Source organism: Crocuta crocuta, unplaced genomic scaffold (genome assembly GCF_008692635.1).
Source record: "Crocuta crocuta isolate KB4526 unplaced genomic scaffold, BGI_CrCroc_1.0 scaffold318, whole genome shotgun sequence".
Taxonomy (NCBI): domain Eukaryota; kingdom Metazoa; phylum Chordata; class Mammalia; order Carnivora; family Hyaenidae; genus Crocuta; species Crocuta crocuta.
The window spans coordinates 3,562,647-3,588,279 of record NW_027531425.1 but is presented as its reverse complement, the minus strand read 5'-3'; the positions used below and the strand labels follow the sequence as shown (position 1 = coordinate 3,588,279).

The 25,633-nt window shown below is 38.9% G+C and overlaps 1 protein-coding gene across 4 annotated transcripts in view; it reads left to right on the top strand.

The window, feature by feature from the left end:
* PPP1R12B (protein phosphatase 1 regulatory subunit 12B) overlaps positions 1-25,633 on the top strand; it is a 203,499-nt gene that overhangs the window by 112,448 nt on the left and 65,418 nt on the right. For all 4 annotated transcript variants that reach the window (XM_077772123.1, XM_077772122.1, XM_077772126.1 and 1 more), the window contains 5 exons: positions 4,922-5,012; positions 9,437-9,640; positions 11,563-11,752; positions 11,845-11,957; positions 13,948-13,989. In XM_077772123.1, the coding sequence (XP_077628249.1) occupies positions 4,922-5,012; positions 9,437-9,640; positions 11,563-11,752; positions 11,845-11,957; positions 13,948-13,989 (640 nt within the window). The remainder of the gene's footprint in view (positions 1-4,921; positions 5,013-9,436; positions 9,641-11,562; positions 11,753-11,844; positions 11,958-13,947; positions 13,990-25,633) is intronic.

The following is a 25,633-nucleotide window of genomic DNA, read 5'->3' as shown; positions in this document are numbered from 1 at the left end:
AAATATGTATAGATTCAAGTACTGGAGGCTTCCAGTTTCTGTCTTTAGATTTTTTTTTTTTACAACTCAAATCATAAGCATTTCATATATTGATACAAGTAACAAAATCGTATATGTGATATTCACTAAAAAAACCTAAATACATAGATACATACATAGATAACAATCCAGACATGTATGTAATAGAATGAAAATGGATTATTTTCATGTGGTGGAATTTTCATTTGTTTTTGTTTTTGCAATTTTGTCTGTTTTCTAATTTTTCTATGAAAAACATATATGGCTTCAAATATCCAAGACTTCAAGTCGGGTAAAATGTTATTGATCTTACCTACTAGGCCTGCTTTTACTAACTCTGTTTCTCTTATTCAATTAAACTCTAGAACAGGCAGTGGGATAAGCCAGTTTGAAGCTCTTTTCTTTCACTGTGGCTCCTGCCTAGTACTGAAAGGATAACAGAAAGGATAAAGAAAGGATAACAGTAAAAATTAAATATAATAGTGATGGTCTATATATTTTGCAGGGAGAAATGACATGTGAGTAGGCTGGTTGGTAACTGAGACAGAATTTCATAGAGAGTTAGTCCTTAGTGTGGTCATCAGTTCCAGGGTCTGGTCCACAGCTTTGTAAATTTGGAGACTTAATTTTTTTTTTACTCAGAGGAGAGGAGCATATTAAGGAAGGACTCAAATGTACCAAATTAACAGTGGATTGACAAATGTATTAGAATTCCCATTTACTAATCTACGTCGAGGGAAGCCTGGGGACTCCGGGCTGGCTCAGTCAGTAGAACATATGACTCTTAATCTTTGGGTGCTGAGTTCAAGCCCCACATTGGGCATAGAGCCTACTTAAATGAATGAATGAATAAATAAATAGCTTGGTTGGGGACATCTGCTTCAGGCCATGGCATATCTTGTCTACAAACTCCTCCCACTGAGAATAACTAGAAAAGCTGGACAAATATTAACAAGTATCTTTGAGGGTATTAGAGAGTTATTAAGGAAGTGAGGACTTGAGGGATCAAGATTCAGGAGAGAAGGAAATCATAAAGAGATGAATCCACCATTTATCTGTGTCTTTCCCCTTGAGGCATTTGATGATTAGTAAAGCCATAGCAACAAGGATAAGAAACTGGGCAGGGTTTTCAGTAGTCTCATGGAGTTGTGGGAACAAAGATTATAGTTCAGGAAGAGGGACCCCATACTTTCATCTGGGACCACTGACGGGCTACACTCTAGAAGTAAAAGCTTACCAGAAACAGACTAGCCCTTGCAAAGACTTCCAATCATCTCAGTCTCAAAGTAGATTAAGGTCATTTGTCTTGGCCCTGTAGTTCTCAAAGTATGGTGGCCATATCAGAAGCATCACAGAGATCTAACTAGAAATGCAAATTCTCAGAGCCTGCTCCAGACCTACTGAATCAGGACTTGTAGAGGTAGAGCCTAGCAATTTGTATTTCACAAACCCCCTAAATAATTCTGATGCAGATGAAAGTTTGAGAATCACTCCTTTAACCTAACTGCCAGAGGAAAAGAATATCCTCTCTGGAGGATGATATCTTTCAGAGCTGCAAGTTATCACTACATTTTTTCATTAAAAGTGTTTGGCAGCTATTCTCAACCTTGCTGGACTCTCAGTCTCTAAGGAATAATGGGTTCAGTGTTAAATGTGATAAATACTGGGTGGCTCAGTCAGTTGAGGGTCTGACTCTTGATTTCCACTTAGGTCATGATCCCCAAGTTGTGGGATTGAGTCTCCTCCATGCTCAGCATGGAGCCTGCTTGGGATTCTCTCTCTGTCTGTCTCTCCCCTCCTCAACACCCCCCCTCCTTTCCCACCTTCCTCTCTGCCCTACTTTCTCTCTCTCTCCCACTTATGTGTTCTCTCTCTCTCAAATAAAAAATAATAATAATAAATGTGATAAACACTGTATTTTGTATTGTTTCCACTGCATCTCTCAGATAATGTGAAAATGATTGAGGAGAAGGCAGCTTCCTGCACTTACAATTTTTCTAATAAAGACATGCATTCAAACATTTTAAAAAATGTTTGGCATTAATTCATAAATTAGCAGAATACCAAATTTACCAAAAGACTAATAAAAATAAACAATAACAACTGATCCAGATATTGATGTTATGAGACATGGACTTTAAACTAATTATGATTAATATCTTCAAGAAAATAGGAGATGGGAAATTTCAACAGAGAACTGTAATCTATTTAAAAAAGAATCAAGGGGCGCCTGGGTGGCTCAGTCGGTTAAGTGTCCGGCTTTGGCTCAAGCCATGATCTCACGGTTCGTGGGTTCGAGCCCCGCGTCGGGCTCTGTGCTGACAGCTCAGAGCCTGGAGCTTGCTTCAGATACTGTGCCTCCCTCTCTCTCTAACCCTCCGCTGCTCAGGTTCTCTCTCTCTTTCAGAAATAAATAAAACATTAAAAATTTTTAAAAAAGGATCAAGTAGAAATTCTAGAACTGAAAATTTAATAACTGAAATTAGAAATTCTGCTGGTGAGTTTATAGTAGACCAGCTGAAGAGATAATAGTGGTAATTAGATAGACAGTAGAAAATATCCAGAATGGGGGCACCTGGCTGGCTCAGTTGAAATCGAACATGCTGCTCTTGATCTCAGGGTTGTAAGTTCAAGCCCCATGTTGAGTCTAGAGATAAATACAACTTTAAAAAAGAAAAAATACATATATTCAGAATGAAACCCAGAGAAAGAAGAGGATGGGAAATACAGAAAAAGCAAAATAAATGAATAGATCATGGCTAGTAAGATCTAACATAATAATAATTGGAGTGGAGAGGAAGCAAAAAGAACTGACTACTTTTTTCCTGGAATACCGTATTTGCTTGAAAGAATGACTGGGAAGACTGGTTATTCAGACTTGGGTATTTGGCAGGCACTTTCTTGAAAATGAACAAGTAAGACTGTCACAAAATATTGTTACCAATTGTAAAATTTTAAATTTCAAGCAGAAATTAGAGTTTTGAAAACTTGTATCTGCCCACCATGAGTACTAGTATTGGCTACTGCTTCCCAATATTTAAAGACTGTCTTAAGATCAAAGGTGCAGACACCTGGGTGGCTCAGTGGGCTGAGTGTCCAACTCTTGATTTTGGCTTGGGTCATGATCCCAGGGTCATGGGATCAAGCCCTGTGTTGGTCTCCATGCTGAGCATGGAGCCTGCTTAAGATTTTCTCTCTCTCCCTCTCTACTATTCCCCACCCTTAAAATAATTTTTAAAATTAAAAAAAAAAAGATCAAAGGTGATTTAAACAATGATTCTTTTTATGTTTTCTTTTTCCATTTTTAATGAGATATTACTGACACATAACATTGTATTAGTTTTAGATGTACAACTTAGTAATTTAATAAATATAAAATGATTACTACCATTAATGTTAGTTAATATCCAACTAACCTGATCATCACACATAATTACAATTTTTCCCTCATAAGAACTTTTAAAATGACTCTGTTAGCAATTTTCAAATACATATACAGCATTGTAAATTATAGTCACCATAGTGTACATTAAATACTTAGGACTTACTAATCTTATAAATCAAAGTTTGTACATTTTGAGCATGTTCACCTACTTTGCCCACCTTCTACTTCCCTGCCTCTGTTAACTGCAAATCAGTTCTCCATATCTATGGGTTTGTGGGTTTTTTTTTTAAGATTTCACATGTAAGTGAGATAAGATTTTTTTTTTTGTCTCTTGATTTATATGAGTTCTTTATTTTGGATAGTAATCCCTTTTTAGATATATGATTTGCCAATAGTTTCTTCCATTCTGTAAGTTGCTGTTTCATTTTGCTGAAGGTTTACTTTGCTGTGCAGAGCTTTTTAGTTTGATATAGTCCTACTTATTTATTTTTGCTTTTATTGCCTTTGCTTTTTGGTATCAAAAAACCCTCCCATAAAGAACACTTAAAATCTAGATGTCTTCAGTGGTGCACTTTACTAATTATTTAAGGAAGAAAGAACCCTAATCTTATTTATATAAATTCTTATAGAAAATAGACAAGGAGAAAACACTTCTCAACTTGATTAACTGTAATTCCTAGACCTGGCAAGTTATAAGAAGAGAAAATTATAGACCAATTTCTCTAGGGATGGAGAATCCTAAACTAAATAATACTGAATCTATATAAAAGCAACTCTATATAGGGGCACCTGACTTGCTCAGTTGATAGAACATTTGATTCTTGATCTCAAGGCTGTGAGTTCAAGTCCCAAATTGGACATAGAGCTTACTTAAAAATATATACATAAACAATATTTCTTTTAAAAAAAAGATGATACATCATGGCCAAATTGAGCTTACCCTAAGAATTCAAGGTTATTTTATCATTCAAAAATTATTCAATGCAATTCACCATATTAACAGAAAAAAGGGAAGAAAATGATAATCTCAATATATGGGGAGGAAACACGTGATAAGTTCAACACACACTAATGATTAAAAAAACAATTCGTTTCTCAACTAATTAACGAAATGCAGTGTCTAGAGAAATCTTAGATATCACAGTAATAAAATGCTGAATGCTTTCTCTCTCTGAAGGCAGGAACATAGCATGGAAACTTACTATCATGACTTCTTTTCAGCACGTCCTGGAGGTTCTGGCCAGTGCATTAAAATAAAGAAAAGAAATAAAAATTGTAAGGATAGGGAAAGAAGAACTGAAATTCTCATTTTACAGATGACATGATTCTGCATTGAAAGTAATACATTTAAAAGTAATGTTGATTATGCAGTTTTCACTGATAGCATCTCTATCATTTTGATTCTGCCCAAATTCATTCTTAGAGTGTAGAAATCACTTCAGTCTGTGGAAGTCCCTTGTCATTCCTCAAGTACATGTAGCAAAGGTCTTACTTCTGGTATTACTTTTTTCTTTGCAGGTCATATCTGACTCCTGTACGGGATGAGGAAGCGGAATCTTTACGGAAAGCGCGCTCCAGACAAGCTCGGCAGACTCGAAGGTCTACTCAAGTGAGTGTGACCTTCTTTGTTGTCACTTTGTCTGCCTTTCTGTTGGAGGTACAATTAAAATAGTAAGATGAATGCCTTATTCCAGTCAGTGTAGTAGAAGTTTTCACCTGTCTTAAATCTTATACTACATAGTATCAGATGAATTTATAGCTACATCTACCCACTCTCACTCTTATATTTCCAGGCTCAGAGCAGGTTTATCTCCTTTCCTTCACAAGACTAATCATTCCATTTGTGCTTAAGGGGCCACATCTTAAGATCCCTAAAGGAAAACAGGTTGGCAGTTCCTAAAAATGTTACATATACAGATACCATATGACCTAGCAATTCTACTCTTAGGTATATACTCAAGGAACATGAAAACGTATGTCCACAGAAAAACTTGTACATAGATGTTTATAACAGCATGGTAGCCCACACCCCAAATTTAGTGTCATCTCCGAAGTCTGGCTAGAGTTTACTTGCTGTGTAGACCATACTTATGTGAGGAGTTTGCGGGCTTGCCGTAGAGTTGAGTCCTGGGCTCCCAGCAACAGCCAGACTTAGCATTGTGTGGCTGGTTGTACTCAGCTCCCCTTGGCAGGTATAGTAGTGGTGGGCACAAGCTGAGCCTTCGAGCAGACCAGATAAATTAAGCAGTTACTATAACTGGGGAAAAAAGAATACAGATTTCTGTTAACAAAGAAATGGATAAATGAAATGTTATATGTCCATACAATAGAATATTATTTGGCAATAAAAAGAAATGAAGTACTGATACATGCTAATGCTACCATGTGCATGAACCTTAAGAAAACCTTATGTTAAGTGAAAGAAAGCAGACATGATTCCACTTATATGAAAATACCCAGAATAGGCAAAGGCAGAGAAAGAGAAGATAGATTAGTGGTTGCCAGGGGTGGGAGAGAAGGAGGAATAGGGAGTGGCCACCGATAGATGTGGAGTATGTTTCTGGGTGGGGGATGCTTCAGAATGAGATGGTGATGATGGCTGCGCAAGTCTGTGAATATGCTAAGTCACTGCATTGTATCCAGGCAGACCTCACTTTATTGCACTTTGCAGATACTGCCTTTTTTAAATATACAAATCGAAAGTTCAAAGTTCAGTGGGATGTGTAACTGCAGATGTGGAAATAGTGAGAAGTAGAGTTAGCTGTGGAGCCCGAAGATAGGACTGAATGGCTGTGATCTCATGATAAAAACTTGAACAGATGAGGAGTTGCTTCTTATGGGTGAGCAAAAACAGTTGTTTCTTGAGATGGAATCTACCCCTGGTGAAGATGCTGTGAATATTATTGAAATGACAACAAAGGATTCAGAATACGATCTAAACTTAGTTGATAAAGCAGTGGCAGGGTTTGAGAGGATTGAGTCCAATTTTGAAAGCAGTTCTGCTGTAAGATGTTGTCAAACAGTATCGCATACTACAGAAAAATTGTTCATGAAAGCAAGAATCAACCGATGCAGCACATTTCCTTCATTGCTGTCGTATTATAAGAAATTGCCACAGCCACCCTGATCAGTCAGCAGTCATTAACATAAAGGCATGACCCTCCACCAGCAAAAAGATTATGTCTCACTGAAAAGCTTAGATGATTGTTAGCCTTTTTTTTTAGTACTAACGTATTTTTTAATTAAAGCATGTGCATTGCTTTTTGGACATAATGCTATTGCGCAATTAATAGACCACCGTAGTGTAAACATAACTTTTATATGCACCGAGAAACCAAAAAATTTGTTTGACTGCCTGTATTGTGATACTCACTTTATCACAGTACTAGAACCAAACGTCAATACCTCTGAGGTATGCCTGTACTTTTAAAGGGTGGGTTTTATGATATGTGAGTTATGTTTCAATAAAGATGTTTTTAAAAGAAAAAAATTCCTAAGGGAGGCATTGAAGTAAGGAAGAGCCTGATATAATCTGTGTTATATTTTGCAAAAGTCACCATGCAGAGAATTGATGGGAGTGGTGGGCAAAAGTATGTTTGTGAAGCCAGGAAACTAGAAGACCGGTTAGAAAACTAGAAGACTATTACAGTAGTCCAAGCTGGGAGTAACAGGACCATGAACTCAGTATGCAGTGGTGAGGAGAAGGGAGAGAAAGCTGTGAATTGGCATTAAGGAGGCCGACAATGAGCTGATGAAGCACAATTAAAAGGAGCAGCTAGAGAGATGAAAAGTAAACCAGGAAATAGTAGCGGAATAGAAGTAAATGAAAAGTCAGTATCCAGGGGCGCCTGGGTGGCTCAGTTGGTTGAGCATCTGACTTCAGCTCAGGTCATGATCCCACAGTTTGTGGATTCGAGCCCATGTCAGGCTTTGTGCTGACAGCACAGAGCCTGCTTCAGATTCTTTGTCTCCCTCTCTCTCTGCTCCTTCCCTGCTAGCACTCTCAATTAAAAAAAAAAGAAAGAAAAGTCCGTTTCCAGGTAAAAGGTGAAGGTAACAGTTTTAAATGCTACAGAGGTCAAATAGCTGAGGACTGTAAAAGAGACTTTATAAATAGCCACAAATGTACCCTTGTCTTCCCTGACCTTCCCCAAATAGGTTAAGTATTTTTCCGTTATAGTAATTTTGACAGCTATTATTTTATTTTTGCTCAATGATTATTTCTGTTTTCCCTTCTTGGAATGTAATCTCCATGAAGACCAAGACTGACTATAATTTTTTTGTTTTGGTTTAGTTTCTTGCGGTAAAATATACATAACATATAATTTACCACTTTAAACATTTTTTAAGTGTATGGTTCAGTGGCATTAAGTAATTAACATTATTTTGCAACTGTTACCACCATCTATCACCAATACTTTAAAAAAAAATTTTTTTTTAATGTTTTATCCATTTCTAGGAGAGAGAGAGAGAGAGACAGCGTGAGCAGGGGAGGGTCAGGGAGAGAGGGAGTCACAGACTCTGAAACAGGCTCCAGGCTCTGAGCTGGCAGTCAGCACAGAGCCCGACGTGGGGCTTGAACCCACAAACCGCGAGATCATGACCTAAGCAAAAGTCGGACGCTTAACCGACTAAGCCACCCATGTGCCCCACACCAATACCTCTTTTATTCCCAAGCTGAAATTTCATACCCATTCAACAATGATTCCGTCCATCTCTCCCCCAAGCCTCTGGCAACCACCATTCTACTTCTTATGTCTATGAACTTGACTAATCTAAGTACTTCACACAAGTGGAATCATACAGTGTTTGTCCTTTGGTGACTGGCTTATTTCACTTAGCATAATGTCTTCTAGGCTCATCCAAGTTGTGGCATGTATCAGTATTTCATTCTTTTTAAGGATGAATGATATTTCACTGTATATACCACATTTTGTTCATTCATTCATCTGCTGGTGGACTCTTCACTTGCTACCACCATTTTTCTATTGTGAATAATACCGCTATGAGCGTGGGTGTACACATGATCTCTTTGAGACCCTGCTTTCAGTTCTTTTGGGTAGATTCTCAGAGATGGAAATTGCTGGATCATATATTCTGTCTTAATACTTACATCCCGTTATACTCATCTGCTTTCTTACATCTTTTCCACTAGATTAAAAGGTTCTTGAACACAGGAATCATTTGATTGGTCTTTGTAGTTCCAGTGCTTAAAGACACTTAATAATTTATTAAGAGAGTGAGTGACTAAATTCGTGATTAGTTTAAAAACAAACAGGTTGTGGATAGAGTACCAGCGCAGCTACCTTCAAGCTTTAGAACTCCCTTCTGAGGACTTGAGCATATAACTGCTTGAGTTAGAATCAGCTTACTCTAGTCCTTACTCTCTTTCTCCCTTTTTCTACAGATGCCTCCTAATTACTTTTCTTCCGTATTGCTGCTCCTGAGAGCCTGAGAGAAATATCAATTGTTGGAACGTCTCTGTGTGACATTCCTAGAATTACTGAGAAAATCATCTTAGAGTAAAGCTAGTTTAGGTGGTGTCTTTTTGGTTTTTTTGGTTGGTTGGTTTTTATTGTTGTTCTAGCCTGGCTCTGAATTTCCACCTTTTGGGGGCTGGTTTTTCTTCCTATAAGTAAAATCAAGTTTTTCTAGTATCCACTCTTCAGAGAATCTTTCTTGGTAACCATTTTCTCTTGGGGGGTATGGAGCTTTCAAACAACGATGTTGCGAGCTAGGGGTATGAGAGAAGTACATCCACAACAGGGGGCATCAATGTTGCCCTGTTTCCTGGAACTCAAAGTGGAAAAGCTAAGTATTACATTTGAAAGGTAATACCTAGACTCAGGCGGGGCTCTTTGCACACTGACGTGTTTATTTTAAGCATATCTTGCTTGAAATGGCCCCATGCATTTGGGGAGCTTCATTTGGACTTTGATACTATTAGATGTTTAAGGCAGTTTCCCTGCTCATTTATCAAGAGTTATTCTGTGGTTAGAGTGGAACTTCCCTGACCTCGTGCCATTTTCCCAGGGCGTGACACTAACAGACCTTCAGGAAGCAGAAAGGACATTCAGCCGGTCAAGGGCAGAACGGCAAGCACAGGAGCAGCCTAGCCAGAAGCCCGTGGGCCCCGAAGGGCTTGAGGGAAGCCCAGAAAAGCATGAGCCCTCAGCAGTCCCAGCGAAGGAAGCTGGTGAGGGTCGTCAACCCTGGGGCCGGAGTCTGGATGAGGAGGTAAGTCCCTTTTGCTGGCTTGTACTGTGCTAAAAGCAGGGCCATTGATGTGGGGAATCCCTTCCTCACTGATAATTCAAGCGCTGTGCTACTTTAGAGTGGACAACTCCTAGAAAACACTGATCATGTCTGTCTCTAGTTGGTAAACCTGTATAACTGACAGAACTCAAGGTGTCAGTCCTTAAGTAATCATCTGTTTCCTCTTGGAGTTAAATAATGCTTACTTTTTATCTGGTTTTATTGAGATGCTGACATAATAACATTTTATTAGTTTTAGGTGTACAACGTGATGCTTTGGTATTTATAGCGAAATGATTACCTCAGTAAGTGTAGCTAACTAATTCTTAAACTAATGTCTTTCTATCCTAAAAAGGGAGGTTATAGTATAATATAGTATAGTATAATAAAAATATAAATAGAAACGTGAGGATTTATTGAGTGTTTACTTTATCCCGGGCATTATTTTAACTATTTCATATGTATTAATTCGTTTACTCCTCAAAGCAGCCTGCTGAGGTAAACATTATTATTCCCACTATGGGAAGGAAATGGGAGGAAATTGAGTCACAAAGAGGTTAAGTAACTGGTCCAGCATTTCACACAGATGGGAAGTGGTGGAGCAAGAACTTGCGCATAGGCAGTCAGGCTCCAGAGTGCTCTCTCAGCCATGATTATAGTGTTCTGTAACCTCCTACAAACCTGATTTTGCAAAGCACTGCTTAATTCCGTGCCACAAGATGTCACTGTTGAAGTAGACATGTTAACTTCTGTTCCCTTTCTCAAATGGAGTTCGTAGTCAAAAGGTTAGGGTTATGTTTAGGGTGAACAGAACTCCTCCTGGTTTACCGAAGAGGGTTCAGATCACACCTGTTATCTCTGTAATTAGTGACACTGTTTATCTTCACTCGCAGAAGTGTCTCAACTGAGATGTTAAATTTTACCATTACCATAGTTAGAGGAAAAAGGAATCGACTTGCTCCATCTCCAAATGGCCAGGCTCTATCAACTAAGGTTCTTTTGGATTTTTCTGTTGTTGTTGTTGTTTATCAGCTACTGTTTATAGGTTTATTGAGTATTTATTACTAGCTACTGTTTTAAGCACCTAACATACATTATCTCATATAATCCTCACAGCCCTCTCTGAGGAAGATATTATCCCTCTTTTATATGTGAGGAAGCTGAGGCCCAGAGAAGTTAAGTAACTTATTCAAGGCCACACAGCTAGTAAATGCTGAAGCTAGAAGTTAAACTAAGTTCTGCCTGATTCCAAAGCTTACTATATTTTATTGCTTCTGTCTTTATAAACAAAAAAGTATATAGTCTCTACATGTAGTAATAATTATCTGTGCATCTGTAATAAACCAAGTTAAGGCTTATTTTCAGGCTGTGTCTTTTTCATTGGGAAAAAAAGTTCAAAGGGGAAAATGGGAATTTTTTAAAGTTTCGGTAAGCCTGGTTACGGCACTTTGGTAGAATAATCAGAAATTTGTAGAATGCTCAGATTTGGTCTCTGTTCTCAGGTAACTCTGTACTGTTTCTTCATATTCCCAAGCTTTTTATTTTTCTACTAAAACCTTACCTTTCAGTGCTCCATCTTGAAAAGGCCACCATTCTTATTTTCATTCCAAAATTAAAGGAATTTTTATTAACAAGATTAGTGCTATACCTAGTGCCTTTGAGTCAGTGTAGGAAAAAATTTTCATGGGCTTCTATCCACATGATCATATTATCAGAATAGGAATCCAAAAGCTATTTCCTTTCTGGCTAATTAACTAACTATAGTTCAGCTCAGTGGCTATTTATTGAGCATCTACTATTAGTAAGTCTCTTGGTATAGAAAAAGCCCTTTTTTAATAAGCCTGCTATCCTTATCATTTGGTTGGACTTGACCTCTAACACCTCACCCTGTGGATTATTTCCAGCCTGTCTATCGTCGCCTGAGGTATTCAGCTCAGCCAGACAAACCCACAACACCAGTGTCTCCTTCTGCATCAAGACCTACTCTCTACACTAGTTCTCATCTGCTGCGGACGAGCAGACCTTCAGTCCCCGACACCGAGAGTTCCGAGACCAGCACAAACGCTGCGGTTGCAAAGGAAATGGACAAAAATGGTATGTGGAGCTTCAGAATGTGCAGGCTCCTCTCTAGCGTGCTTGAGGACGCTAAGACTCCTAAGATCACACTTTGTTTTATCCTTGGCCAGAGAGTGAAGATGCAGATGTGGATGATCAGTCCTCTAATAGGCTGTCCATCCGTGAGAGGAGGAGGCCCAAGGAGCGGCGAAGAGGCACAGGCATCAATTTCTGGACAAAGGATGTGAGTGGATTGGTCTGTGCTGGGACATATCCTATCACCCATGGCTGTTATCCTTTATGTTGACTTTAAAAAAGAGAGTCCTATGTGGTCCCATACATCTTGCAGATTATCAAGGAATATTACTGATAGAAGAAGAAAGATTCACCTAGTATGGGACTCATTTGGTATATTCTTGGCTGGATACCCCACTGCCTAGAACAGTAGTACCAGGCACATAGTAGGCACTCAGTAAATAATTGGTGAAGAATGAAAAAAACTGAAAATCTACAACCATGTAAGCAAATATAACAAGGGAATATGCTTGTCAAATATCAGTCGTTCTCGCTAATATTCTCAGAAAGTCATGTAGGTAGTCAACAATATCTCAATATCACATGTTAACAGAGATTCTAACAAAATATTTTAGGAGCACTACAGTAATTTCAAGGAGCTTAAAATCTGTTTGTAGGACAAGTTCATCTGACTCTGTTTTACTCTTTTGGAGGGAAAAAGAAACAATAATATAAACTAGATTAACTTTGGCTTTAAAATAAAGACAAATGTACCAGTGCTTACTAACTGCAAACACACATGCAGTACTTTAATTCACTCTCTTGTTCTATATCCTTCTCTCTTTTTTTAAAAGTTTATTTGTTTATACTCCCATTTATAGCATGTGGGAGTGTGGAGAGAAGTTATTAAAAAATTTTTTTTAATTTATTTTGAGGAACACCTGGGTGGCTCAATCAGTAAGCATCCAACTCTTGACCTCAGCTCCGGTCATGATCTTATGGTTCATGAACTTGAGCCCCATGTCAGGCTCTGTGCCGACTGTGTGGAGCCTGCTTGGAATGCTCTCTCTCCCTCTCTCTCTGCCCCTGCCCTGCTCTCTCTCTCTCTCAAAAATAAATACATAAATAAATAAATTTTATTTTACAAGAGAGAGAGTACATAAAGGGGGAGCAGAGAAGAGAAAGAATCCCAAGCAGGCCTCATGCTGTCAGCGTGGAGCCTGATGTGGGGTTTGAACCCAAGAACTGTGAGATATGACCTGAGCCAAAATCAAGAGTTGGACACTTAACCAACTGAGCCACCCAGGAGCCCCTCTTCTATGCCCTTCTCACTCAGCTTTGTTATTAGCATTTTTAAAAACGTTTGTTTATTTATTTTGGGGGAGAGAGAGAGCACGCATGTGCAAGCAGGGCAGTGGGGCAGTGGGGGCGTGGGGTCAGAAAGAGAGAGAATTCAGAGCAGGCTCCATGCTATCAGTGCAGAGCCTATCTCGAGGCTCGATCTCATGAAGTGTGAGATCACAACCTGAGTGCAAATCAACCAGTTGAGCCTCCCAGGCACTCCTGTTATTGGCATTTTAAAAATCAAGTGACCAATAATCAGGAGGTCCCTCTGGCTACCAATGATCATTTGAAAGTTAGAGGAACCATTCAGTGAGACAAGAAATGAGATAGTATATAGTCATCTACTAGAAAGTATTTTTTAGGTTAAAGTGTCTCATTTTTTAAAAATTTTAAGTTTATTTTTTACTTATTTTGAGAGAGGGAAGGAGAGAGAAAATCAAACATCAAACAAGCTCTGTGCTGTCAGTGCAGAGCCCAACACAAGGCTCGATCTCATGACCGTAAGATCATGACCTGAGCTGAAATCAAGAGTTGGACGCTTAACCGACTAAGCCACCCAGGCACCCCAAAAAGTATCTCATTTTTATCGGACCAAATAGATAACTATTGACAGAGATGAAATAAAGTCTTTCTTTCTTAATGATACCCCTTTTCCAGCTATGGCTTATTTGATGTTTTTAATGACAGGCGATGTTCCTAAGCTGTCTGCCTGTGGTAGCTGTTAAAAGCAGCAGTAACAGAACATCACTCGGCAGTCAGTTCTCATTGCCTGTGTTTGAGATGCCAAGATGCATAATTGATAGGAGCTGACCTTGTTGCCTTCAAGGATGTCTGTGACCATGGTCCTCTTGTTTTTCTCCCTCCTTCCTTTTTAGGAAGATGATACTGAAGTCTCTGAAGAGGTAAAAGCAGCACTGGTAAGTGGCAGGCCCGTGAGGCACGTCCCTTTTGGTTCAGCCTTTCTCACATGCATACAATTTTAATAGAGAAGAGCAGGCGCTATGCAGATTTGGGTTGAGGGTGAGTTTGGAGGTAGACCTCTCTGAGAGGTGGGGCAGGTGTTAGTTGGTGGTATTGTCTCAGCTGCTGTAACAACGCGCATGCTCTTGAGCAAGTTTCCTGTGTTTCTCTATACCTTCTGCTGATCTCTCACAACTGTCGGGTCTGCCTGACTGTTTTTTCTCTCCTCTGGATATGTTACTGTTTGTAGAAAGTGCTTGGAAATCTTTGGAAGAAAATTCAAGAGTGATAGTATTTCTCTTATGGATCTACACTTATATATGGAAAGGAACATAAATGTGAAGAATGTAAACCTTACACAATCCAAAAGTTAACTTATATTTGACTTTGAAATAAGATTAAACCCTTGACTCTTAGACAACGCCAGCCTGGCATCCAGCTTTTCTCTGTGGTGCATGGCCTGGGCCCAGCTTTCATGATACTCTAGGCTTCTGAAAGCCAAACATGACAGAAAGTTAGTGGTTTCCTTATTAGTACTTTGTTCAGGAAGGAATGTGGTTTTGACTAAATGAATTGAGACTATATGTACATTTTTATTGGAAATTATGTAAAAAGATGGCCTTCTTATACCCTGCAGTTAGTTGAAAGTGTGTTCTCAGAATATATTAGAAAACTCATCCTGAAAATTGACAACTAACTCATTCTTAGCAGAGGAAATAGAAATACTATATTATGTTATTGACCTGCTTATATTTTAGTCAAGATCCAAAATAGTAGTGGCCTTCCAAAAAGCAATGCCCAGGTGACCAGTGGTGACACAGGTGGGAATTGCCTACTCTTGGTTGAAGCTAGGTGACTTCACAAAGATGAGCTGGGTCAGGTGGAAATACCACAGAAGAGGTTCTGTTAGAGCAGGGTGTGTGAGTGTGTGTGTGTGGGTGTGTGTGTGTGTATGTTATATGCATGCACAAATAACAGTAACTCTTCAGTCCTTCAAGGGGGCTGCGAAAGACTTTTGGAGCTACAAAGAGTGAGTGTAGGAAAGTTGCTTTGGGGAATTATAAGATACCTAAAGAGAGGATCTGCGTAATAGATTATAGAGCACTGCAATGAACTTTAATCCTTTAAGGGTTACAGAAGCCATTTAAATCCATAAAGGGCATAACAACAAGGACAACTTTGTTGTGACAGGATGTCTTTTGTCAGTGACAATCTATGTCTTCACCCTTCCAAACCACTTGGCATGGGAAAATCCTAACAAAGGGCACCAGGTAAGGAAAGCTAAGATGTTCTTGATTCAACGCTTCCCAGAGAATTTCACCTTAGGACAGGTGACTGAAAATTATAGAAAGGGTTTTCTGATTGGTGAGGAATCGCAGAGACAATTGAGGTTTGACATGGAAGTCATTTGTCAGACTGAAAAACATTTCACTCATCCAGTTGCTTGAGGCATCAACTAGTGTCTGCCATGTGTCAAGCCAACTCCACTGTGAATCCTAAGAGAAGAATAAATAGTCTGTTATCTCTAGAATGGTAACTTTGAATGTCTGCTGGCAAGCCAGAGTTGGCACAGGCATATTCCAGGTGCCTGTCTCCCGCCCTACCAACCATGTAGAAGGAAAGATTGGTGATAAGCCAGCACAGGGTGAGGAATCCTTTAAAAGCCATACATTTGCTTGATTGATTACTCAAGTTTATTTCAGTGAAACACTCATCTGAGCCCTACCATCTCCTCGGGCTGCAGACTATGTGAGGGGAGGTAGGCCCACCCAGGTGAGCACAAGCAGCCCAGCCCTAGTCTTGTTTGGCTTTTGTTAGATTGGGTTACAACCTTAATGTTACTTAACTGAAGAGGAAAAAAGAAAAAAACAAAAACAAAAAAAACCCGCTTAACCTGTTTTTCTCCCAAGTACTCTCTTCTAACACTAACCATATGATGATGTCCTTATCATCATAATGGACCCACAGAGCAACATGCCTGGCCATGGCCTAGTGTAAGCTGCTGCAATTCTACTTCAAGACAGTAATATATTAGAACCATTCTTTCTTCCTGACCTCACCTCCATGTCCTTCCAGAATTGAGCCAGCCAAAGGAGGGGGCATTCTGTTGAAATGGCACTGTTAGCTAATCAGCATGGATACTGCTGAGAAGCCAGGGCACTCCCTTCTTTTCTTGGTTTTTGGTTCAGTAAAACTATATATGCTATTGAGGTCATGACAGCTCCCTTCTCTTTCTTAGCCTATTCCTGAAGAGTGGCAGAATCTATTATTTTTAAAGGTAACTCTTCCCAAGACTCTGGCATATATATTTTTTTTTTCTTGAGATAAAATTCACAACCAGTAAACTGCACAGATCTTAAGTGTACTATTTGATGAATTTTGACAATTATATACACCAGTGTAAACACCACTCGAATCAAGATATAGAATTTTTCCATCACCTTGAAAAGTTCCTTCATGCCCCCTTGCCTATCCCAAGAGGCAACCACTCTTCTGATTTCTGTCACCATGGATTAGTACTGTCTGTTCTTGAACTTCATGTATATGAAACATACAGTCATATTTCATTTTAAGAGTAGAAAGGAAACTTCACTGGTTATTATCCCCATCTTATGTTCCAGTCAGGGTTAGAATTAAGTACAGGTTTTATTTCCTCCTCTTAAAGTTTTCAGAAGAAGATTCTTTACCCTCTCACCCGTGTGTACTTTACAACAGCATGGTTAAGAAGATCTTTCTTTTGTTTAACCTAAATCCCAATTTGTATTGTTGAAATCTATTTCTTCTTTTTGTGTACCTACACTAGAAAAATGTAACCAGCATTGATATACAGGTAAGATTTAGTGCCAGGAAGGGCCCTGATATTTGTTATCAATTATGTGATGAGACAAAGACCAGTAATGCATTTTTATGGTGGTGACACCAAGGAATGATACATAGAAGGCCAGGGACTTTGCTGAAGCCCAGCACACTACATGGTTTTAGTCAGAACCCATCTCCACAGGTAAATCCATGAACAGGTGAGACTGGTAATGACTATATATAATCTCTTAGCACCTCCTTGACAAGTGTGTTTAAAGCACATCTGCTAATTGTCCATAGTAGGTACGTAATAGATATTCCCCAGAAGTCTTAATATATCCATTATATCGCTATGTGAAAAAGAAACTGTATCTAGATCTTAACATGAAGAAGAAGGGTATTCCAGTGATACCTGAAAAAAATTTCATATTCAGGAGTGTGTTTGTATTCTTTACTAGAAGTAATTACACCGAATGTTTGTTCTGGAAGGCACAGTCATCGGCACACTGCAGAAAATGATGGCCATTTAGCATCTTTCCATCTTTTTCTACCTACATCTTTGTCCTGTCTTTCTTTTGCTTTAACACTGTTTTTATCTACTGCATTCTTACTGTTTTCCCCCATTTACTCCTCGGGAGCAAACTGTTTGCCAAGCTAATTCTGTTGTGTAATTAAGTTTATCACTAGAGGGCATAAGTGGTCAACAGAAAAGATGCTGGTGAACAAGAATGGTGCCCTAAAGAAGCTGCACAGTAGTGTCTTTTGTCTTAAAGGGATTTAAAAAATTGTTTTTTAATGTTTTTTATTTATTTTTGAAAGAAAGAGACAGCATGAGCACGGGAGGGTCAGAGAGAGAGGGAGACACAGAGTCTGAAGACAGGCTCCAGGCTCTGAGCTGTCAGCACAGAGCCCGACTCGAGGCTCGAACCCACGAACAATGATCATGACCTGAGTTAAAGTCGGATGCTCAACCCACTGAGCCACCCAGGCGCCCCTTAAAGGGATTTTTAAAGAACACAGTTCATGCAGTAAAGTAACTTGCCTCCCAGCTTTCGGGAATTTGGAGATAACTTGAGTTAGGGACCTTGTTTTATAGTTAAGAGCAATGAGGCTCAAAGAAGTTAAGAAGTATTCAGACATGAAAACTCTGCTGGTTGAACACCCTGTACCCTGCATCAGGGAACCTTTTTATTTGACTTTAATGAAACAGACTTGAAATTGGGGCTTAAATCCTTCTGCAGTCCCTATTTATCCATTTGGTTTTTTACTCAACAGATTATATGTTCAAAATGACTTGCTAGTAGCATCTCACTTCCTTAAGTGAAGGAATGTCTTCTTGAAGGACAACTGAAAGGCCTACTCTTGAGTATCAAGATTCAGTCAGTGGGTAGAATATCAGCATACCTCTGTTGTCCTTGACATAGGTAGGTACTTATATCTTTCATGAAGTAAGAAGGCATCTTTCCATACAAGATGCCTCCCTCCACATCCCTACCCTCCATCCCTGTCACTTTTAGGCAAGTCAGGTGACACTCAGTCTGAACAGAATTAGTGAAACCTCAACCTCAAAATCAGCAATGTAGTTTTCCTAGTCCAGGATGGAATAGTAGATCTGGATTGCTCATCACTCCTCAAAATGCACTGGTAAAGGAGATATTGTTAAGGAATTACTAATTCATGGATATTAAGGTATCTGCCTTAGATGGCTGGTGACACGCTAATAGAGAGACATGTTGATAAAGCATACCAATGGAGGTAAGCCATTAAATACAAGATTTTCAAATTAAATGAAAGATAATTTAGCTGGCATATAGGAATTTGCTGGCAAAGCTTGGTTTTGAACTAAGCTTTAATAGAAAATAGAACTTGTCTTGGGAGCCACTTGGCCCCAGAAATGTCTCTACTGCCAAAAGTGACTAAATGCATTTTGCATTTGGTCCTGCCTTCTCTATAACCTTCTTCTCATATATTCGCTGAACAAGTACTTTAAAGTGCCTATTATAGTCAGGAAATTTTCCAGATATTGGAGATGCAACAATGAACAAAGAGCCCTGCTCTTAAGGAGTTTACATTCTAGTGGAAGAGATGGACAATAAATAAATGTGTGAAGTAAATAGTGTGTGAAAAGGTGATGAGTGATTTTGAGAAAATCCATATAGAGTAGGATAGGAAGGAATCAGAAATGTCTGAATGGGATAGGAAGTTGGCATTATAAGTAGGGCGGTCTCAGGATAGACATTGCTGAGAAAGCATCAACTGAGCCTAGAATTAAAGGAAGTAAGATGGGGAGCTATGTGGACATATGGGAGTAGAGAGTTTAGGCAGGGGGAACAGCACTTGCAAAGATTCTGAGGCAGAAGCACAGCTGACGTGCTTGAGGACAGGTGAAAAGACCAGTGTGGGAGAGCAGAATGAGCAGAAGGGTCCAAAGGCATATACTGATAAGTCATTGTAAAGACTCTGGCTTTTGATCTCAGTGAGTGGGTAGCCATTGTAGAGTTTTGAGCAAAAGAGTGACATGATTATACTTATATTTTAAGGAGTTCCTCTGCCTACTATTTTGGGGACAGACTCTAAAGGGATTCAGGTGGAAACAGGAACATCAGTTAGGAGGCTATTACAATCATCCAGGGAAAAAACTGATGGTGATTTGGACCAAAGTGATAGTGGGTAGTAAAGCTGCTGAGAAGTTTTCCTATTTGGGATATAGTTTGAAATTGGAACCAATGAAATTTGCTGCTGGATTGGATATAGGGTGAAAAAAAATGGGGGCAGGGGTATTGATCAGGGTTGCCACCAAAACTTTTAGCTAAGGCAACTGAAAGGATGGAGTTTTCATTAACTGAGATGGAAATGACTGTGGAAGGAATGGATTTGGTGGGCGGAGAGCACACATATGGTTTGGGTTTTAGGAGTGTTAAATTTAATGATTGACATCCACATGGAAATGTCAAGAGAAGACTTAGCAGAGGTGTCTGGAGTTCAGATGAGTGGTCCAGACTGGACATATGAACTTGAATGTCAATAAATGTATAGATTGTATTTAAAACCATGAAATTGAATGTGATCACCAAGAGAATGCAAGTAGAGGGAGAAGAAATCCAAAGACAGAGAGCCCTGGGGCACTCCAAAATTCAAAGTGAGAAGGGGAAGAACCACAAAGGAAACTGATGAATCTTAGTAGTTAGCCCTGAGAATATAAATAGGCCTGAGAAAATAAGTTTGAGTTTTGTTAAATCAAAAGAATTCCATTGATTAACCGTCTTTGCAGGTGATCTTTTAAGTTCACTCAGCTTTTGGTCCACTTTGCTTTGCCTGATTTTTCCTCAGCTTTATTATATCTTTGAATAAAACTAGCACTTCCATTTCACTTAAGAGTAAGAGGCTTTCTTTGAAAAACTTATTTCTGAGTGTTATTGGATGCTAAACTCTGAGGTAGCTCTGTCACGGCTATTGTGGCAATTATACACTGAATTTTAGAACTGAAAGAGACTTAAACTTCTGGGTAACTAGTTAAACTTCACATTTAAAGATAACAACTGAGGCCCAGAGAGATTAAGTAACTTGCCAGGATCACATCTCTGGGTTCCCAGTCCATGGCAGGTGCACTACCTTCAGGGGAATCTTTCTTTCTGTTCTACATCTCGTGTGATATACTGCTATGACAAGCAATACAGCATAGTGGGTAAGAGTGCGGACCCAGGAGCTAGGTAGACTCCCTGGGCCACTTAACTACTTTGGATAAGTTGCTTAACCTCTCTATACTTCAGTTTCCTCATCTGTAAAGTAGGGATAGTCATAGTAGCTACCTCCTAAGGTTATAAAGTGAACATGACTAAATATACTTAAATAGTTAGAGGTGGTTGAAATTCATTCATACTATTTTCCAAATCTGTAGGTTCCTAAATCTGCATCAAAGTAAGGCTTTGGGAATACTTTTGTTGACCTTAGAATCATGTGATTTTGAAGTTATTTATTCAGTTAGCCATAAAGAATTAATTACTTGGAGAGTCAGAGAGGTAGCTCAGGCTCCTGTATAACTCTAGTATGTTTGTATTCTGAATAGGTACCTGATGAATTTTGATAAATAAATTTTAAGAGGGATTGCTGAAGTAGGGGGAATAAGTAATGAGTAGAGGGGGAAAAAACAAGAACTAAATGTTTCCATTTTTGCTAAGAACTCTTTGAGCACCTGATCAAATCAAGTCCCACATATTTCTCTGTCAATCAAGGAGGCTTTCATTTCTATACCTCAGTTGCCTCTCCTGTTTATCTTTCTCTGCAGGGATTTCCAACAATTCTAGTTTCATAGATCTTTACCCCACTCTCCCCCAGCCCCCCAGCTTTCTTTAGGTAAATAATAGCCCCTTTGCCTGTGTGCTTTAATTTTTTACAACTTGGCTTCTGGCTATTTGCTGGATCCTCTTTCCTCTCTAAGCAGTATTTTTTTTAATCTTGTTACTTAATCTCATGAAGCCCCTTAGTCGGCTGGAGGGCATCCAGTGATTTTCTGTCCGTTCTCCGCCACTGGGCAATATCTTTGCCATTCTCCTTTTAGGTAAAATCCTAGGACTGTTTTGCTTCTCTCTCTGGGGCTTGATTACCTAATATGGTAAGGTATGTCCCCGACAAGACTGCACTGTTGAGAGGGAACAACAGTTTGACTAAGTTTAAAGACACCCTAGGTAAGCTGTCGGAGCTATCAGTGTTAGTTATTTATGTAGTAAAGTAATACTTTTCACAGTATACCACAGTCTTGTGAAGGCAAGTCTCTTTTTTAATCAAGTGAAAGGATAAGAAAATACAGATTTTCTTCCCTTAGCCTCTTTATCTTTAGCCAGATTTTGGGGAAAAAAAAAAAAAAAGATGAAGGGAACAGGATAGTTAGTTTGTCCCCAGAATGAGAGGGTTTTGAGAAGTCTGAGAAATTTGGTTATGTAAAAATGCTTATAAGGATATATTTAATAAGTGATGGCTGTTATAAACAGCCCTGTCATAGCGAACCTCTGGGAATTGGCAAGCATTCTCATGAAGAAAAGCAAGCTGTCCCGGATTTGTACAATTAATGACAGTGGGCAGTCCCAAGGAAGGAGATGAAGATTCAGACATGGCAGCCAACCAGCTCTGTGTGTGGGAAGCTGCCTTCTATCCAATGTGTACTGAGGAGTCTTCTCTAGTGGTTGACTCCACATAAGTCTGGAAGGATCTTTTCTTTCACTGTACATTTGCTCTTGCTTTGTGACTGTAGTTTCTTAAAATACTGCAGATGCTGTGATTTTCTATATATGGGTCACACTGTGCCTTGTTCTAGCCCAAGCTGTATAAATTCAACAAAGTTCCTTTTGGCATCTTCCTTTTAAGGACTCTATTAATTTTAGGTCATGCTGTTGCCAAGGAAATCTCAGTAATCAAAGCTCACATGTATTCCTTTGAGACCCTGTAATTTTTGGACCCACTGTCCCATTACATCAGTGAATTCTGCTCTAGTCAGAAATCTTTTTTTAAGATAGAATAAATTGACCTTCAAGGTATCTGTTTGGGCTTTGCTCAAACTTCTTATCCAAAGATGTGGAAGGTTTATCAGCTACTGAGGGACAGTACAGTTAACCCTTGACCTTTTACTTTTCTCCCAAATCTTTCTTCTGCCTCTGATTGCCTTCAAGGTATTAGTTTGTGTTAGTGACCCATGACCTTCTATCTCTTTGTTGGAGGGACACTGATAAGCTTGAAACTCTGCTGGAATTTTTTTTTTATGATTATAAAGGTAATAGATTTCATTATAGAAAATATATGAAGTATAGAAAAGTGTAAAGCAGTGGTTCTCAAAAGCAGCCAGGAGCATTTGTAGAGGTTATACATATTCATGCGGGTACTTTTAGGGGTCACAGTGATGGGGGACGTTCTACATGCATTTAGTGGACAGGGGCCAGAGACACTACATGTCCTAATAGGTCCCATGTAACAGTTGTCCTGCAGCTGCCTTGACTTCCAGCTGTCTCCCTGGACAGTCATGGATGAAAACGTCTCTGTTATCTGAGTCCAAAACCAAACTTGATTTTATGTATAAACTCACATTTTATGGCAGAGAGAATCTAAAACTTCAACTACCATGTTAACTGAGGAAAAACTGTAGTTGTAGTTTTACTCATTCCTGACAATACTACTTGTATAATGACGTTGTTCTAAGACATTCTACAGATGTGCATGTGACTTCTACCTTCATGATGATCTGTGAGGATCTAAGCCTCTACTTCATCATACCTTCTAGTGTTAATGGCCCAAGAATTTATACATTGAAATACATATTTCATTATATATTCCTTTTGTTTTTCTTCATAGTTTATTGTTGATTTTTAAAACAATTTTAGCTAAGTTTTATATCCACGAATTATATTTCAGGATAGTAAAGATTGGAGGAGGTATTAGAAAATATTTGTTATGAAAGAGGACTCTTTATGCTATAAAGAATAAGAAGACATTGCCCAAAAATACCACTCAGAAGAAATTACTGTGTAACATTCTGGTGAGCTTTCTGCTGGTATTTTCCCTAAGTTGGTTTTTTTTTTGTTTGTTTGTTTGTTTGGGGTTTTTGTTGTTGTTGTTAAACATACTCAAGAACGACTAATGGCATTTTTAAGAAAAGGATCATTTCCAAACTGAGCATTCCTGGGACCCCATCATTACCAGGATGACAATCTCATAATGTTGTCTTCAAAGCACTTGAGTTCAACTCTTTTATCAAAATAGTCCTATGATGGCTTTGATTACAGAGAACCTCCAGGAATAATTGTTCCTCTTTCAGCTGGAGTCTAGGGGTTACCTTAGTTATGAAAGTATTCATTTCTTCTGTCGATAGCATGGCTAGAGAGCCTTAACCATGGCTTAGGCTTAGCTAATGTCAGAGTTCTAGCCCCATGATTGAGGTAAAAAGCTTAGTGTGGGATTTGCAGCTCTTTCTCAGCAAATGGAGTGTTTATAGATTTGCCCCAGCAGGAATGTTGCCCTCAAGGCACTAACAGATGTTGCCTGTAAAGGTTTTATTTTGGTAGGACCTAAAAGGTAGGATAGTTGAGATGAAAATGTAAAGATAAATCCTTACAATCTGCCAGTCTTACTTTTCTCTATACCATCTCAGTTTTCAGTGAAACAAGTTCAAGAATCAGCAACCATGTAGTGACATGAATTTCCTTCATAGAAAAACCATGGTTTTATATCCAAATACGATTTTTCAAGATACTTAAATGTTCGTACAGGTGTGACGTTATTAACAGCTTTTGAAAATACTTGGCTTTTTTAATCCTTTAAAAATGTTTTGTTTTCTTACACCCTGAGCTCTTATACCTTAAACAATGCCAGTGTTATTGACTACTGAGAAGAAAAAGAGGAACATTTTTGAAACCCATTGGCATAAGTCACGGAGACATAACAAACAGCATGGCAAGTATAGTTTATAATGCTGTGTTTTCATGTTTGAAAGTTGCTAAAGAATACATCTTAAAAAGTTCTGTAGCTATATATGATGATAAGGGAAAAAATTCTGTAGCTATGTATGGTGACAGATATTAACTGGACTTATTGGGTGTTTATTTTGCAGTATATACAAATACCTAATTATCATGTTGTACACCTGAAACCAATATATACCCAAGGGGCGCCTGGGTGGCTCAGTCAGTTAAGCGTCTGACTTTGGCGAGGTCATGATCTCATGGTTGGTAGGTTTGAACTCCGCATTGAGCTCTATGCTGACAGCTCGGAGCTTGGAGTCTATCTCCCTCTCTCTCTGCCCGTCCCCTGCTCATGCTCTTGTCTCTCTCTCAAAAATAAATAAACATTAAAAAAAAAAGTGATATACCCAATTGGTAGGTTCATGAGGCTGTCTGTGGTAACTGAATGCTTAGTTTCTCATTTCTCCAAGTGTCTAGTATAGCTGCTTGCTGGCTCTTATGAGGGTCAACACTGCCTTTCTGAGGTCCATGGGGAGGACAAATGTCCTCCTTCCCCCAAGGGGAAGGGACAGTGATAGCAGCTAGGCTAATCTTAATCTTTGGTACATAACACTCTCAGTCAGGGCTTAGTAAACATTTTATATAAAGGGCCTGATTGTAAATTTTATCTGCTTTGTGGTCTGTATAGTCTGTTGCAACTACTCAACTTTGCTATTATAGTGGGAATGTAACCAATAGACAATGTGTCAATAAATGGAATGGCTATGTTCCAATAAAGCTTTATTTATAAAAGCAGGTTGGTGGGCTATATTTGGCCTACAACCCAGGCCACAGTTTGCCAGCCTCTGCTTTTGCTTACGGATTCATAAATGTTTGCTGATGTTACCGTGACTCCAAATGTCAATTTACTCTCATCCAAGCACTTTTCTGATAATTCAGCATTCTTCCAATTGCTTGATTCTTTGATATTATTGACAGCTTGTGGGGGGAGGGAAGTCATTTGTTTAAATGGATACATGTTGTTTGTCCTCACTTAGAAAAGCATCACTTATGGTCATGCTGCACAAAACAAGCTATAAAGACTCCTGAATGAAGGAGTAAAGGAGGAAGAGTTTCTTCTATGTCATTTTAAATGTAGTTTCTGTGTTCTATCTTAGTTCATTACCTCTTTTCTTTCTTAAACATTTTTAAATCTTTTTATTAAAGTGTAGTTGACACACCATGTTACATTAGCTTCAGGTATATAACATGTTAATTCAACAAGTCTATATGTTAAGCTGTCCTCACCACAAGTGGAGAAAATCTGAAATGGTTGATTCTCCTAATATGTCCCTATCTGCTCTTTTCATCTGGTCCT